This window comes from Equus caballus, chromosome 21 (genome assembly GCF_041296265.1).
Source record: "Equus caballus isolate H_3958 breed thoroughbred chromosome 21, TB-T2T, whole genome shotgun sequence".
NCBI lineage: Eukaryota > Metazoa > Chordata > Mammalia > Perissodactyla > Equidae > Equus > Equus caballus.
This window is the reverse complement of record NC_091704.1, coordinates 65,151,265-65,168,517: the sequence shown is the minus strand read 5'-3', so window position 1 is coordinate 65,168,517 and position 17,253 is coordinate 65,151,265. Positions and strand designations below refer to the sequence as shown.

Below are 17,253 nucleotides of genomic sequence, written 5' to 3'. Positions count from 1 at the left end.
ACACCTGGTTATCATCTGCCTCCCACTGGAAGAACATGGCACCATCCATGACACATCTGAGACCAAAAGATCCAAACCTGAATCTAAGCAGCCTCTCGATATTACTATGAATTTACAAAAATACTTGGGACAGAAGAACGTTTGAATGACACCAATGGGATACACTTGGCAAAATCCAGACTTGGAAACTACAGGACAAAGAGCTCAGGTTTCCTTAATAATTAATTTGCAAGGGGAGCAACAACAACAACAACAACAAAACAGTAAAAAATTAAAAGAGATTCAAGAGATAGATTAATCAATTGCAGTGTAGGAACTCTACTTAGATCCTTATTCAATCCAACTGCTAATAAAATCATGCATGAGCATTCACGAGGCCATCAGGGGTCTCGCTCACTCACTGGATGTGTGGTGACTGTATGGAACTGTTTTGTGTTTGTTTTCTTTGATGTGTTTGGGTTTTTGTCTGTTTTCTTTGATGTGATAATGGTATTGTGAATTCCCTTTCTTTGATAGCCATGAACGGAAATTTTATAGATAAAATTATATGATTTCCTGAATTTGCTTCAAAATAATTTGGTGGGTGTGGGGGAACAGAGGTGCAGATTTAAAAGCAGAAAGGTGGGCCATGAATTAATAAATGTGGGGGCTGGGTGTTCCTTAGACTATTCTTTCTGTCTTTGTATATATTGGAAACTTTTCATGATATAAAGTTTAAAAAATAACAAAACATAAAACTATTTATTAGATGAATTATTAAAATACAATGTCTGATTAATGATACTTAGCTTAATAATATAACGTAAGTTCCTTGAGGACGAGGCAAAGACTAATTTACTTTTCATCCTGAATACTTAAAGGGCCTAGGGTATAAAGAACCCTAAATAAATTTTGATGGATGAAAGAATAAGTGAGTAGATAAACATGCTAATTAATTAATTATACATACTAATTAATTAATCCTACAGATCTGTGGAGATATTCAAGACATTAAACAATTCTGTCTGCCATGCAATGCCAGATAGAGACAAAGGCTTCAGTTTTGTGGCAAGACTAAGGCATTGTTGGGAAACACTGAAGTGAAGAATTTTTGTTTTACTTTGTATTGGTGTTCTTTCTGTGGGTCACATTTTTACCCCCTGGCTCCAATCCAGGAGGGTTGCAGCCCCTAAAGGTGGCCTCAGTGATGGGATTTTCCACCTGTGATAACTCCCATCTTGGACTCCTCCTAATGATCAGTTTCTGGATGTGAAATTCTTGTGATGAAGGATTTTGTATTTTCGCTCCTATTTGAAGTCGCAGAATAATAGAGTAATAACCACTGTTATCCTCTATCAGTGAATATGGAATGTGCATTTGAATGGTGGCTTTGCAATCAGAGCATGCTTGTCCCTTACCTTTATAGGAAATGACCGGGTGCTCCGCTCTCTGGCACTGAGAAGCGTCGGTTTCTGGCTGGGCGAGTCTCCACCACCCAAGGCTTGAGAACAGCCATGCAATGACGCAGGGTCCCTTCATGGTGGGCAGAAGGCCTTTGACTCTGGGCACTTGTCTTCTAACCAGAAACTCGTCTTCCCGTCATGTGGGGAAAGTGCCTAAAACACACAAAAGAGAACAATTAGATAAACATGAGTTCAGGTTTTCTGGTGGGTGGTGTTTTGGTAAAGCCCTTGTCACTACCTTTAACAAAAAGAGAGTTTAGAGTGCTTAGACAAACACATCGCTTTCTAGGTGACACTTCAGATATGTGTGAGTGCATGTGTGTCTCAATAGAGACCTCTCTTTCTCCAGCAATTTTATGAGATAGTCCGTTTGTCATACAAACAGAAATGTTATAGTGATCATCAACTGGTTTTCCATTGGAAGATCATTCTCACTCCCTCATGCAAACGCAGATGTACATGTGGAAACCCAAAGAATCCCTGCCTTTCCTTTTAATACCCAAAGGTGCCTATTTAATAAGGCCACAACCATTGTCTTTTACTAACGACCTGATTATTATGCTATCCAACTCTTAAAAATCATCATATTTGGTGAATTTTATCCTTTGAAATTTATAGATGACCCACCTGCAAAGTTTCTGGCTAAAGATCAAGCGTGAATCAAACATCTATATTGAGCACCTACTGGGTGAAATGAAATTAGTAGGCTGGGAGCTGCGAGACTTTAAAGATCATGAATAATTTAAAAGATTAATAAGCTTTAAAATAAGATACGCTTGTAAAAATAACTATAATCCAAGCTATTAGAAAACCATAAAAAGTACCACAAGTGCTGTGGGAATTAGGAGAGAGCACTACAGCTATTTAGAGGGCTCAAGGATGGGTCCAGGAAGGAGTTCATACTTGAGTTTAGTACTGAAGGATAAAGACGATTTCAGCAGATGGAGCTTTCTGGAAGTACACTCCATGCCAAGGGAAGAGGATAAAAAGATGCATTAGAGAGGCAAGAGGAAAGAGGAGGCAACATATTTTGGGAGTGGTTTACTGTACTTGACCCAGACCCCAGGAGATACACAGGGAGTAGTGGGAAGCAGCTTGAAAAGTCGGTTGGGTTAAGGTTTGGAAGGCAAACTATACTAAGGTCTGAGGTCTCCATTTTTAGGCAACAAGATACCATAGTATATTAACATAGGAAGAGATAGCAATAAAATCGTCCTCACAATAGTACACATAGGAAATTGGGCAAAGAAGAGCATAGAGATGAGAGGAGCATAGAGACAAGTTAATTTGAAGCCACTGCAAGTATTCAGAAGAGAAATAAATGAGGCTGTGACTTCAGGTGGGGTCAACGTAAATAGAAATTCAGGCAAACACAGTCAACACTCAGAGTGATGGCTTAGGGAAAGTATGGCAAATGAAAGAGAGCCACAGATTCTTTGAGCTTCCTCCCATTGAAAGGTGGTCTATCCACCCTCTCTTGAATTTGGGTTGATTCTGTGACTGTGTGACTCAATCAAATACAACAGAAGTGATGGTAGGCTTGTCGCCCAGCCTAGATGCTAAGAGATTGGCAGTGCCCACTTCGTGTCTCTACAACACATTCTCTGGAGCACTGAGACTCCAGGCCAGAAGTCCAACTCTCCTGAGACTGCCATGCTAGAGAGATCATATATAGGTGGTCTTAGTGACATTTCCTACTGAGCCCAGCTTCCCATCCATTCCCACCAAGGCACCTGATACGTGAGTAAAGCTGAAAACCACTGAGGACAGTAAGTATCACAAAAGCAAAGAAATCACTCCAATGAGCCCTGTCTAAATTCCTAACCCCCAAAGTGTGAAATATAATAAAACAATTATTGTTCTAATCTGCTAAATTTTAGGGAACAGAAAGCAAGAGGCACAGATGGACTCAAGACACAGAATATAAGGGACTGCGAGGATAGTAATGCCACTTATTTAAATAGGACAATCAACAGAAGAATTTTGTTTAGAGGAGAATATGATCATTTAGTTTTGTGCATGTTGGGTTTAAGATGCTGGGAGAATATTTAAGGAAATGCAGCAGACTGTGAAAAATCCAGGTTGGATGCTGAAGAAAAAAGAATTCAGACACAGCATATAATATTTTGAAAGGTTAAAATCCTGGGTATGGTTAAGACTCACCAGGGGAAAACATGAGAAAAAAAGAGCTAAAAAGAACTGTTTAGAAGCTGTAATTAAAAAAGTAACCACACAAAGATGAGAAAAGGGAACAGAGAGCATCAGGGGAATACGGCAACATGAAGATCAAGTCAGGTTGGAGGATAGCAATAACGCATTTTAAACAGGGGTCTGGTCAACTGCATCCCAATGAAGCAAGACCACTGGTTTTAGTCAACAGACAGTCAATGGTCAACTTGGGGGTTTCAGTTTCAGGAGAACAAGAGACAGAATCCGTATACCAAGGACCTAAGAAGAGAATGGATGGAACAAAAGTGAAATATAACATGCATGCCTACTCTGAATGCCAGGTGACCATAGAAAATTCAGTGAAATCAGATAAGCACCACAAGATCAATGTTAGGAAAATCTCAGAGTAGAGAAAACAGATCATTAAATGTGGCTTCTTTTCTGAGAAGTGGTGTGTGGAGAAGAGATTGTAGATTTAAGAGGGAGAAGAGGTATCAAATGGAAGAAGATCCAGAAAAAACAGAGGCAGCAAACTATTAGGGTCCCAGTAAAGGAAGGGTTACGAAAGGAAAGAAAGAGGCCTCATCTTTAAAAAGGAGTGTGCACATGAATGTATGATGAGATTCCAAGATGGAGAAAACATAAAGCTGGAGTATATCAAATTTCACACTCTCCATATTTTGAGCCTCACTGACTCAATGCTCCCTTTGACAGAAATTTTCAAGTTGGGCAGAGAAACACATGAAGCAGCTACAAATCATGACAAGGTGAGAGCATGGCTTCTGTAGGAGCAAGAGACCCTGAGCAAGAAGGTGGAGGAAGGAGGGGAGAGGAAAATTGGGAGTCAGGGGCACATGAGTACAATGGGTCCATAATTCCCGCCCAGGCCCAGTGCATTGTAATGGACAACAGAGCAACAAGAGTTATTTTTCCTTGGTTTTAAACTATAAGTATGGTTAATTTCACTTTTGGAAAAGGGGTCATAGTCTGAAAAGCTGGAGGCTGCTCTAGAACTCCAGTCTAGAGGTAAACACAGGAAACAGCCCATCTTTTCTTATCCTTCTGACCTGAGACTTAAGACATGATATCCATCAAATGACGTATCTTAATATAGAATAACATTATTAGAATTAGATGTAATTTAATTCTGTTCAGAGCAACGAGATTTGGAGCACCCTCGCCAGTCCACTCAGGGAAGCCTGCAGGTAGATTATCACAGCCTCATGTCAAAACAATCTCGATGATAAAAATAACATGGGAAGATAATGAAAGTAACAGTGAGCCCTCAACAAGTTCAAGCTCTGTGGCAGGCATGACGCCAAGCACTGACACCCATGCCTGGTACCCAGAGCAGTGTCTCCCACTAAGCAGCATTCCATCACAGAGATGGATTGGAGCACTGTCCTGTCCCCAACTTTCAGACTGAGCTCAAGTCAAGTGGAGGCTAAGAGCAAATTCTCTTGCACATCATTTTTCAATGTGTCAGACCCAAGCCAACATAGAACCCCTTTCTGTTAACTATGACCAACCACCAACCGGAACTGCCCCACGTTCACAACAGCCATGCACTCTCAGCTCAGTCCTAACATCTCTGCCCCATGAAGGAAAGGCAGAGAGAGTAACACAGGTGCCTGAAACGTTCCTTCCCTGGGGTTTGGAAAGTGACGATTAGAGAAGAGGGAGATGCCATTTCAAGTGAAAGAGCAGCTAAAATGGAACATACAGTTTGATGGCGATGACATGAAATTGCATGTTTGATACGTTAAACTAAGGAGGACGCATTTAATGAGAACAGGTGCTTTTAGAAGTTTATAATTTTCAGACTATGACATGTTACCTATTTTCTTAAAATAGAGGTACTGTATAAACAGTCATCATGGTAAGGGGCCAGGGAAGGGCATTCACAGTCTTCATTTAGAGTGAGCTTTTCTGAGCATCCTATCATGCAAGGCTAACTCTTTGAATAGTCTTTGACTCTAAATAGGCTTAGCTCTAAATAGCAGTCCCTCCATCCTGGTGCAATTCCATCTTCCTCTGAATCATGAAGCTCTCGCCTCTTAGTGGCACGGGTGGGGGTGCGCATATTTATATCGGGCATTGTAGTGCTCCATATCAGCGCCACTGACGTTTAGAGCCAGACAATTCTTTGTTCTGGAAACTGTTCTGTGCATTTAGCAGCATCCCTGGCCTCTACCCACTAGATGCTGGTAGCACGCCCTCCCCATTTGTGCCAACCAAAATTGTCTCCTGACATTGCCAAATTGTCCCTTATTGAAAACTTCTGATTAGTGTGAGTCAAAATACCTCTCCCTCTTTAGAAAGTAAGCTAACATTACTTGACAGATTATTTTAAAATACGCTTATACAAATCACCTGACTGAATTTGTATTGAGCCATTTCAGCAAAATTTCAATAAAAATGAAAGTCACATTAATTACAAATATTTGCCACATTGGGCAATCTATTATAAAGGAATATTCATAGGATCAATTTCAATAAAACTTGTTTGGATCTCACCCTACCATATCTGGAAAATTAAAAATATATTAGGTGAGTTAATACTAAGCAAATGATTTTGCCAATAGGAAGATACATGACAGCAGGCCAATTTGGGCTACAAAATAGAAGCTTTTTTGTTGTATCTACTTCAAAATCCCTGAAGCCTTCCTTTGGTTTCCTGATGTGGGAGGATCTCTCTATAAACTCGATCTAAATAAGCAAAACTCTGTATATAAGTGTTTGTGCAATAAATAGCTTTTCCCATTCACACCCACACTGCAAATGAATAGGCTTTGGGGAACAGAAAATAACTGTTCCTTTTAGTTAAAAAAAAAAAGCTGTCAGATAAAAAAGAATGAAAGCTTATACAAGAAGTTACGCTTAGCGAACAAAGTCTAATTATTAATAAAACCAGATCCAAATTTAGCTTAATGTATTTCTTTTCAAGCCTCAGACCTACTATAAAGTTGGAAGTGGCACAAGTCAGGTCCGTTGGCACAATTCAGAGTCCACAGAAACTCTTCCAGGCCTGTCCCCTACCTGACGGCCTTAAGGACTTCCATTGGAGACAGGATGAAGAAGTCAGGTGAGTGAACCAACCCAGTGAGCTGACTCAGAGAGGACTCAGGAAGCCATGTCCCCCCACATGCCCACAGCAGGACTGTCCTCAGTATCAAAGGGCTGAAGCCAAAGTTGAGGAGCCAGCTGCATGTATGTCTCTTAATTATGAAAAGTCACAGCCTATTGTAACATCAGAAACTCAAACGGCAGGATTTGGAGGAGAAGGTGATGGGCAGCTCTTCTGAACAGTTTGTATTGGCATTCACTCTTTCCATCTCTTGGCCCCATCCCATGGGATCAGTTGACTTGCTCACCCAGAGACTAAAGTCCCAGCCCAAACTGAAAGCAGCAGAACCACTGAAGAATCATTCCATCCTCCGAACAAACCTAGGCTTATCCCCACACACCCTGGCACAGGCAAATACGGCGTCTGTTGCACAATTATCAGAAGCTGCCAGGTAAACAACCCCGCCCTATTCAAAAACTTTCAGGATTCCTCCACTGCTTTCCAAAGAAAACACTGTGCCCTTTCACCAACAACCCACCTCCTACTAATTCCACCTCCACTACTCCCACTGCAAAGGCTTCCTTTCTGCCCCTCTAGCCTAGCCAGGTTTCTCTGAGTAACCCTTGCACACTCATTTAAACATTTGCTGATGCCACAGGCCTCACAATTGCCCCCAGTCTTCCCACTACCCAAGCTTCAGGCTGACCTCTACCTTCTGCATACACAGTGACCGCCTATTCCAATCCACAGCGGCAGCTCCTTTCCAGGAACCATGATGTACCAATGACAGCATCTGCTTCCTCATCAACAGTTGCAAGTATGGTCACATATCCTTTCGTGTGTCTAAGTTTCGACTTCTCTGTTTTATTACAAACAAGCTATGGGTTGAACATGTAATTGCAGTCCCAAGTTTATGCGTTTCAACATGCTGAATGGGCCATCTGAATGAATCAGAGGTCACATAGCCAATGTTCTCTTTAGCATTTAGAATTCACCCATCCCTTGCCACTGAGCACCATTGCAAGGTGGCTTATTCGTCCCTTGGCACATATGAGACAGGAAACGAACCAACGATTCCCTGAATTTGAGAGGTGAAAGGGGACATGGAAATCACCTAGTCTCTCTCTTCACTTTGTAGCTGAGAAAGTGAAGGCTCAGGGTACATGGATCTCACAGGTTTATATAAGGTCAAGTAGGTAGTGACAGGCCATGTCAAAACGGGTGCTACTACCCCCTGGCTCTTTGCATAGCTCACTCAGCATTCCTGCCCATGATGGTAAAATCACACATTTATGGCCACAAGATCAGATGGCCTGATCACACTCTTGTCTCCAGAGTAAATCACAAGGGATGACCCCTTGGCACAGAAACAGGTGGTGTCTTCGAGGGTGTCATTAATCCAGACAGCCATATTGAGGGATGTCACCTGTGGCAAAGGATGGCCCTTCAATACAGGGGGGCAAAGATGAAGAGGCCAACAGTCCAGGCACTTCCAGGTTACAGTTGAGAGTAGTCAAACAAGTAAAAATCTATCTTTTGACAACTATCAAATAGAAGTAGGAGCAAAGTCTTAGGAAACACAGAAGAAGAAGGAATTCCCCCTGAATGAAGAAGATAGAAGCTCTGGCTTCTGAAGGAGTGCCAGTCAGAGCATTCAAAGAAGAAAGAATAAATAATCCAGGAGAATTAAGGTCCATAGTGTACCAGGGCTGGAAGGACGGTATGACTAAATCTATGCTCTTTCCTTGAGCAGTATCATATTCTGGGTACCGAGCAGGAAGGGGAATTAAACGAAGAATCAATAAAACAATAAGCCTAACAATGTGCAGTGTTCAAGTTCATAGAATGCTTCCAACCTTTTTCACGAACAATAACTGAACATTTTATTCTTTGGGAAATGAAGTGAAATTAAAATTGTTTTGTAATTGGGTTGAGTCTATAAGGGGTAACAGGATGCTCACCAAACATATTGCATCTTCAATTTTTATGCATTTTGTAAAAATTGGATCCTTTTTATACTATTTTAACCCATGTACCTTGACTGCCAAGTTTCAGCCCAAAGAGGTTTAACAGAAATGATTTAGTGAAACATTTTTAGGAACGTGTTAATGAAAACACTGACTGCCCTTAAGTACAGAAGCACCAGTGGCTGCCACCTTCAGGTAACTGAAAAAGAAGTTGCTCTGTTCCTCATAGATTTTCATCGTCTCTGAACTGAGATGAAATGGAACTTTATGGCTATATAAAATGACCTCATGGTATAAAATGGGGAAAAGCAAACATTAAACTATTTTCTACATTTCAATAATGGTTCGGCTCCAGTGACCTTACTTTATATCTCTCTTCAAAGGGAACTGTTATTACACTTTCCCTTTTTCCCCTTGTTTAGCTCCAGATTGCCTGGAGGAACCATAAAAATAAATGAAGTCCATTAGATAAAATTATTATTTACACAAAGGCCATATTAATTTTATCTGTCAGCAGGTTTTTAAATGAAGTGAAAGTTCATTCAATCTACTTCTGTGTTAGCTAAACCAACAAGACCCTTTTCTAGGAAAGAAAGAAAAAAACCTTAAATAATGGGTCCTTCAAGACAACATAACTATATCAACAATTTCTAAAGGACTTATTCAGAGATGTTTCCTCAAGGCAGGAAACTCATATGGACACAATAAAATAGTCAAGTTATAAACAACTCTTATGGTGTGAAAACTACTATTCTCAGCTCCCATTTGTCTTTAGTTAAGATAAGCAGGACTTGGAGTGCCACATTCCCTCTTGTCAACTACAAGATGCAATGTCTATGCCAACATAGAAAAGCACACAAAGGTAGTGGGGACAAAAGAATACACACTTCTATTGTCACTACTCTAGTCAACATCACTGCACACTCCTTGACTGCCAGATCCAGCGAGCTTATACAACTGGACATCTCTGTGGTTTTCATGCTCACTGACCTTTTCCCTTGATTATCTCCTGAAACTCTCTCTTCCTTGGTTTCCTTAACATGCAAATCTCCCTGTCTTCCTACTGCATCCAGAACTCTTACTTTTCAGCCCTCCCCTTTACTGAAGGTGTAACCCAGTCTCTCCTGAATGCACATTTCTTCTCAATCTACACACTCTCAGTAGCCTATCTCTCCAAACTCACATGATGTTACAAGCTTTCTAAGAACGAGTGATTTCCAAATCTATAACTCTCCTTGAGATCTCTTTTACATAATCCAGACCCTTAAGTCAAAATAGACATCTTCACATAAATAAGCCAAAGGTACCTCATCGACAGGTGAGCTCATCATCTGTCTCTATCAACTGTCTTTTTTGTTCCTATTTCCTCTCATGGTTAGCTCCAAGTTTACACGGACATCTGTCTCATAATCTGAGGACTCAGCTACCATTTCCCCCTCCTTCATCTTCCCAAAGCTCATCTGTCATTTTGTCACTACACTATGACAACTCTTTCCTTACCCATCTCTAGAATCATGCCCCCCTCCCACCCTGTCCAACCCCCTCTATTTCTCACCTCTGCAATGTCAGCTGTTTTTTGACAGCTTTCCCTGCCTCTAGTCCCAATCCTTAAGCTTCATCTCTGAGTAGCCTTCTCAATTATTTTTCTGCTTTCCCCCTGCTCCCCAAAGGGCCCCACTATACATCAACACTCATTTCTATTACAGCCTTTATCACCCTGAACTACAGTTACCTGTGTACCTGCCTCATTCTAAAACAAGGCTGTGAAAATCTCAACCTCTGGTCAATACAGGCTGTAGCATCAACAATCAATCACCACCTGAGAAATGAGTTAATGTAGAAAATTCATACAAACCCACATCCACCTCTCTACCTTCTTAACAAGATTCATGCTTCCATTAAAAGGCTATTCATGTTCCTTTTCTTCTATGACTCTGCTATTCATTGTCTCAGACGTTTTATTTCTCTATTAAAATTCTCTTAACATCTGGTCCAAATATAAGGATTCCCATGGTTTTGAGAAATGGCCTTTCTAAATGTCAGAATTTTCCAATTGATGGTCAAAGGGATGAAGGGATTACTATAGGCAGACCAGCTAAAAACAGGGAGTCTCCTGGGCCTGAAAACATGAAAGCACATGGAAGACATAACCCAAGGGTCTGAACCCTGAGGGGTTTGGATAAGTTACTCTAGCACGTCATAATTCTCTGGAACCACTTGAAAAGTCAAAGGACCAAAAAAGAATATTACAATTCATAGCAGAAATAAATTCATCAAATTCACCATTCTAGGGTGCAAATGCAGTATCTTGAAATATTATCAGATAAATTAACAGATAATAGACTGTTAATACACTTGGAAAAACCAGACTAGTTAGTGAAAAGGCCCCTGATGTAGTGTCTTCAGATTTCAGTTGGGAATGACCCTTGTGTTTGACATCTGATGACATCTATGTGGCCCAATGGACCAGATATGTCAAAGGCGATACATTTGAGTTCATTCACATCTGTCACAACCTTTGGTCTAGGGAAAAACAACAAGCAGGCTCAAGAGCACTAATTACTATTTTTGGGACAGGTTATTAAAAACAATAAGAAGAAATCCTCACTAAAATAAAAATTAACTATAGTTAATAATATTGTATTGCATATTTGAAAATCACTAAGAAAGTAAATCTTAAAAGTTCTCTTCACAAGAAAAAACTCCTGAGACATAGCATACCAAAATCAAAGATTCCACTAATCAGAGAGTAATAAAATATAAAAAACTGCAAAGAAGGTTATGTGGTTATATACAGTATTAATACATCTCTTATTTTCCTGAAATAAATCTGTAAAATGAGTATTATCATTTCTTCCTATTTTACAGATGTGGAGACAAGACTCAAGGTGGTCCCACAGACAAATGGAAGAACTAACAATTTAACAGGTAAGTCCCTGGCCCCCAAACCCAGGGTCACCTTGCTGTACTAAAGATACCATACTTCTCAACCTACACACTCTTATTGGCCTATCTCTTCAAAACCACATGATGTTACATACTTTCTAAAAACTGATGCTTTCCAAATCTATAAGTCTCTTTAAGAACTCTGTGCATAATATATCCCTGTTCATACCTCATTTCTGCAATGATTGTTTATTGACTCGGGGTTAGGAGCTTTGTTAGACACCTGGATCATCTGGAAGAAGAAATAAGCAGATGCTCTTTCTCTACCAAGTGACTTCATGTTGGGCCTGAATACGTGTTTCCCTGGGGATAGAAATTTCACTAAGTAACGAGCTGCAGCATCATTCACAGATCCTGGAGCAAGAGACTTCATTGACCAAGATTTAATCCAGCCAATGATGAAAGAGGACCAGCCCCAGCACAAATATGAGATGGCCTTCTCGGTGTCTTGTGTCATCCTCTGCCCACCATCTACACACCCTCTTGGGGGGCCCATGATGTCAAATGGCAGCTATCAGCTGGTGCACTCAAACTTATATCTCAGCCCCAACCTGTCCCTGAAACTGCAGCTTCCATCCAGTTTTCACTGCTACTCGAGTGACAAAGAACTCCTTCCAACCAAACTAGACTAACAAACCACTAACCTGCCCCCACCCCAAATCTGCCTCCTGCCTGATTCTCCCCATCACAGCGACAACCATTTTGATTTCTCTAATCTCCCCACGTGACACCGTCGTAAACCTGTCATATGGATCACACACCTGTCCCCTTCGCTCACCTTCACTGCTGCAATCTCAGGTTAAGACACTTCATCTCTCTCCTGGACTCAGCAGAAGCCTCTCTAGTCGGTGTTGGGGCTTTTCACTCCTGTCCCCCAAAAGTCCAACCTCTTTGTTGCAACCAGAGTAATGTCTGTAAAGCGCCTAAAAAAGTCGAACTTACAGAAACAAAGAGTAGAACGGGGCTTGTCAGGGGCTAGGGGGTGGGAGAAATGGGGAGAAGTTGATCAAGGTGTACAAAGTTTCAATTTTGCAGGATGACTAAGTTTTGGAGATCGACTGTACAGTATGACGACTATAGTTAATAACACTGTATTGTATACTTGAAATTTGCTAAGAGAATAGATCTTAAATATTCTCACTACTCACACAAAGAAAGTAACCCTGTGAGGTGGCGGATGTGTTAGTAAGCTTGATTGTGGTGATCATTCCACAATGTATACATATATCAAAACATCACATTGTACATCTTAAATATACATGATTTTTATTTGTCAATTATACCTCAGTAAAGCTGGACAAAAAACAACTATAATAAAATATTTGTGTCTTTTTAAAAGAATGTATGTATGTAGCTGCAATAAAACTATATGAAAAGGAAAAAAAGTTAATCAGATTAGGTACTTTTTCCCTGTGTAAAGCCCTGGAATAACTCCCTTTGCAACTTCCTAAAAACTCAAACCCTTGACCCCAACCAACAGGAACTCCACTGTGGTCAGTCCCACCCACCTCTGCACCGTGCTCAGGCCGCATACACATGCGCACACACACACACACACCTCTGGTATTCCTGCCCATGGAGCTTATCACCCTTCAAACATCACCTGTGGCCCGTACGTCCACAGGTACTTTCTCCAGGTCTTTACAAGGTGCCTCCTTCTCATCACTCAGGTTTCCATCCAATGTCACCTCCTCAGAAAGCCCTCCCCAACCTGGCCAGCTAAAGCACTGCCTCTTACTCTCTACCAGATGCTGTTGTTTTACCTTCTTCATGTCACTTAAAACTACTTGAAATCATTCAAGTGATATGTTTGTTTATGGCCTCTTTAATCCACTAGGATATAAGCGACTGGAGGACTGAACCTTGGTTTGGTTCGTGCAATATTCCCAGGGCCTAGAAGAAAGTATGACATATAAATACTATTGACTGACTGACTAGGTACTAGAATGGGTAGAAACCAAGATAGCCTTTGTCCAAGTGATGGAAAAAATCACTGTGAAGACCTAAATACCTTTTGCCAGTGCCGCTCACTAGTGCTTACAGGGAGTTTCAGGAGAGTTTCTATGGAAAACTACAAGTTCACTCACAAGGAATCACTCTATTAGGTGAGATTTCAGAAGAACAAGTCAATAAAGACCTTGAATTAGCTGCCACAAAATCACTGAATGATTAGCACGTAATTCGATGCTGTGAAATGCAGACATGCTGTGAACATATGGTATTTTACTTTTCAGGTCATTAGCCTGAAATGTAGAAAGGTCATGGAGGACATCACAGTAAAGGTCTTCATGGTTGAAAAGAAATCCTCAGGTGTTTTACATTCTGTATTTCATCACAATATTAAAAGTTATGCAATGCTGGATATGTTAACGAAAATTCAAAAGTAGCAATTCCTAAATATAAGTCCGGAAAAAGAAATAACAGATTGCAACAATTCGGCAAGTTGTTCCTCAACAGAGAAGGAAGTTAAACACAGCTGTGGGATGTCTGATTGCTTGCTTTCATTGTGCAAAAGTAAAGAACTATCTAAGGTGTTCCTCAGCCTATAAGCTCCCAGTGATCTGCCCCACCCATCAACATTGGTTTAGGAGAAGCAGCATCCGAGAGACATAAGGGACCCAGACTCTGGACCCAGACTGCCTGGGTCCCAATCAGCTCCAACATTAACCTTATGCTCAGGTTCCATCATCTGTAATACAAAGATAAAACCCACAGCTTAAAATTATATGAGTTAATTTGAAAGACCATAGAGTACTCCCAGGCAATTAGGAAGCACTAAAAAAGTTCTAATAAATATAAACAAGTAAGAACTATTAAAAAAAAAAAAAAGGAAAATGCTTTTTAAACCTTGTAGGAAAAAAGCTTCAACAACCATATTAGTGTCTTCGCAGAAGAGATGACAAAAGTGTTCACTGTTTAACAAGAGCTGTGATGGTGGGCTGCCTCGGCTTCTGGAAAATTCCATGCCTGCCCAGGAAACAGGTAAAAGAACATTCATAACAACCTTTTTCATAATAGCAAAAAAGTAGAAATAATACGGGTGTCCACTGAGAGAATGGAAATTTTTGTGGTATATTATATCACAGTGAAAATGAAAGGACACCAGCCTCATACAACATAAATAAATATCAGAAACATGATGTTGAGAGAAAAAAGTCAAGAATAATAAATAATATAGTAAATCCATATTTATTGCAAGTAAAAAAGAAGCGAAAGTAAACAATATTTTGAAGTTGTCAAAACTATATAAAAAAGCAAGAAAATGTCAACAGACACTTCACAGCAGTGCTGATGTGAAAATGAATGAATGTGGAACAAGGGAGGTAGTTCTCTGCTTCAGTGATTTCCCATGATCAGGCACCACAATCGAATCAGACTGCTCACTGATCCTCCTCACTTCTGCCCTTCCACCTAGAACACGTTCCCCCATGTCTATATCAGAACCTTGTCCCTCCTCCGAGGACCAGCTCAAACCCCAGCTTGTCCCCTCATGTAACCACTTCCCCAGTGGGAAGCAAGGTCACCTCCATTGAGCCCCCTTAGAATGCATGTCCCTGTGGCCCTCAGCTCACTCTGCCCTATAGTCTGGCTGCTTCTGCCTTGTGACGCGGCATCCCTGCAGGGCCATACAGGAGAGCCTGTGCCCCACTGGTTACTGCAGCCCCTCAAAGCCCACCACACCTTGCATGTAGAAAGGACTTAATATTTGTTGAATGAATGGATCAACCAACCAATAACAAACAGTAGACAGAAGTGGCAGGCTAAAATAGGAGGAGGTTGGGGAACAGGTGAATTTTGGAAGCATGGGAATCATGTAAAAGGACTGGAAATAAAATGATCAAAATTCAGCAGAGAAATGGAACAGAGTCTCAAGGTAGACTTGACCAAGAATGGGGTGGCAAACGCATTTACTGTTTGAAGTGAAAAGACCAAAGTTATAAGTAATGAGACCAAATAAATTATGTCACATCCATACTATTAAATATTATACAGCTTGTAAAACCAATGTAGTAAAACTCTATACACTGACATAAAACTCCAATAATGATGTTGAGTCAAAAAAAATAATGTGTACACATTTATTTATCCACAGAAACAAAGAAGAGAGAAAGAGTAAGGTCCAATCTTTGACTGAAAGAAACTAAATGATTTCTACGTTTATATGTTTGTAGGTGAAGGAAAATTGTGGTTACTCCTAGCAGCAGGGGTATTTTATACACTAATGTTCAACAACATTCATTTATTTTGTAATTTCAAGTGAGTCAAAATATTTAGGTTTAAAATATGAGTGAAGTGAGATTAACATACATATTTAAACTCCTTTCCGGTTTGACTTGCTGAGTATAAGGAAGGAGGGCACAATGCAGAGAAAATTGCTGCAGGGCAGGAAAGAAAGCAGCACAGGTTTAAAGAAGGGATGAATAGAAAGAACAAGCGTTGAGAGAGCAGAGGCCACCTTCCCATAAGTATTCTCCAGGCAGAAAAGGAAATTCCTGGTTCTCATTTAAAGTAGGGTCAAGCCCCATTATGATGAGAACACACGCCATGCAGGTGTAAACTGTGAGTCAGTGATAGACATTTCTAAAACCAGGACCTCCCCCGTCCTTTACTCACTAGATTCATTTTACCTGGGGAAAAAACGATCTTCACTCTTACCTAAGGAAATGAAATTAGTTTTATCAGCCTTGACAGCTAAACTCGATTACCGAAAGTTCTCTGCTGATACTGAGGAGAAAGGCTCAGGCACACAGGCAGGGACAAATATCTTCCATCCTGACACGGCCAGACTGCTCCTCAAAGTCACCACTTTAGCTTGGTAAATAGCACATACCTGTGAAATCATTATAGGAAAGTTCCCACACATGTTTGTTTGGTCAACGAGCAATAGATCGTGTTTCTGGTTGGGTGTGTAGATGAAAGTGATAACTTTCTCTAACATCATATGTAAGAGGCAAAAGGTTATGCTTAATTTTGCTATTCTGGAAAATTCCTGCCGTTCTCCCTGGTTATAACCACAGCTCCACAAAAAGCAGCTCATTAACCACGGAGATGAGATTGGAGGTAACAGGGCTGGGCTTTCACTTACAAACAGCTCCTTCTGGAAAGTCAGATGTTTCCAGAGCACAGAACTCACCTTTTGAGGACACCTCCTTACAGAGGAGCACAGATAGATCTATCGAGTTGAGTAACTAACCTCACAGATCACAATAATTTGGCAAGTTGTGGGAGAAGGCTACCTATTCAAGAAATCTGACAAAAAGCATTCCTTTAATGTCTGCCATTTTTGAAACACAAACATGAGGCAGTTGGAGGTGGCTATGGCTATTTAGCCAAACACCCGTTTTTGATTTGACACACCAGCACAAGCACACACAAAATGATTTTAAGGGGCTTAAAAGTATTCATACACTTTGTCTTGTGATTTCATCTCTAGGACATTCTCCGAAGGAATTTACCAGATATGTCAACAAAGATTTACATTGAAATATATTCCTCCTAGTCTGATTATTAGGTGTTACAACCATAATTTGGAAGCTTCTATTTAGGGAGAAATGGTTCTACAGAAATTAAGTACATCAGCAAGACAGAATACTATTTTTAAGAGAAATTTTAAGGATATGAGAAATACTCAAGATATAATATGAAGTATACCAGTAGGAAA

General features: G+C 40.5%; 1 protein-coding gene across 2 annotated transcripts in view; it reads right to left on the bottom strand.

Annotated features, from left to right (window-relative positions):
• The window catches only part of SEMA5A (semaphorin 5A), a 460,360-nt gene that overhangs the window by 294,732 nt on the left and 148,375 nt on the right, over positions 1-17,253 (bottom strand). For both annotated transcript variants that reach the window (XM_070246052.1, XM_023625852.2), the window contains exon 3: positions 1,398-1,595. In XM_070246052.1, coding sequence (XP_070102153.1) covers positions 1,398-1,518 — 121 coding nt within the window. In that variant the 5' untranslated portion in view covers positions 1,519-1,595. The remainder of the gene's footprint in view (positions 1-1,397; positions 1,596-17,253) is intronic.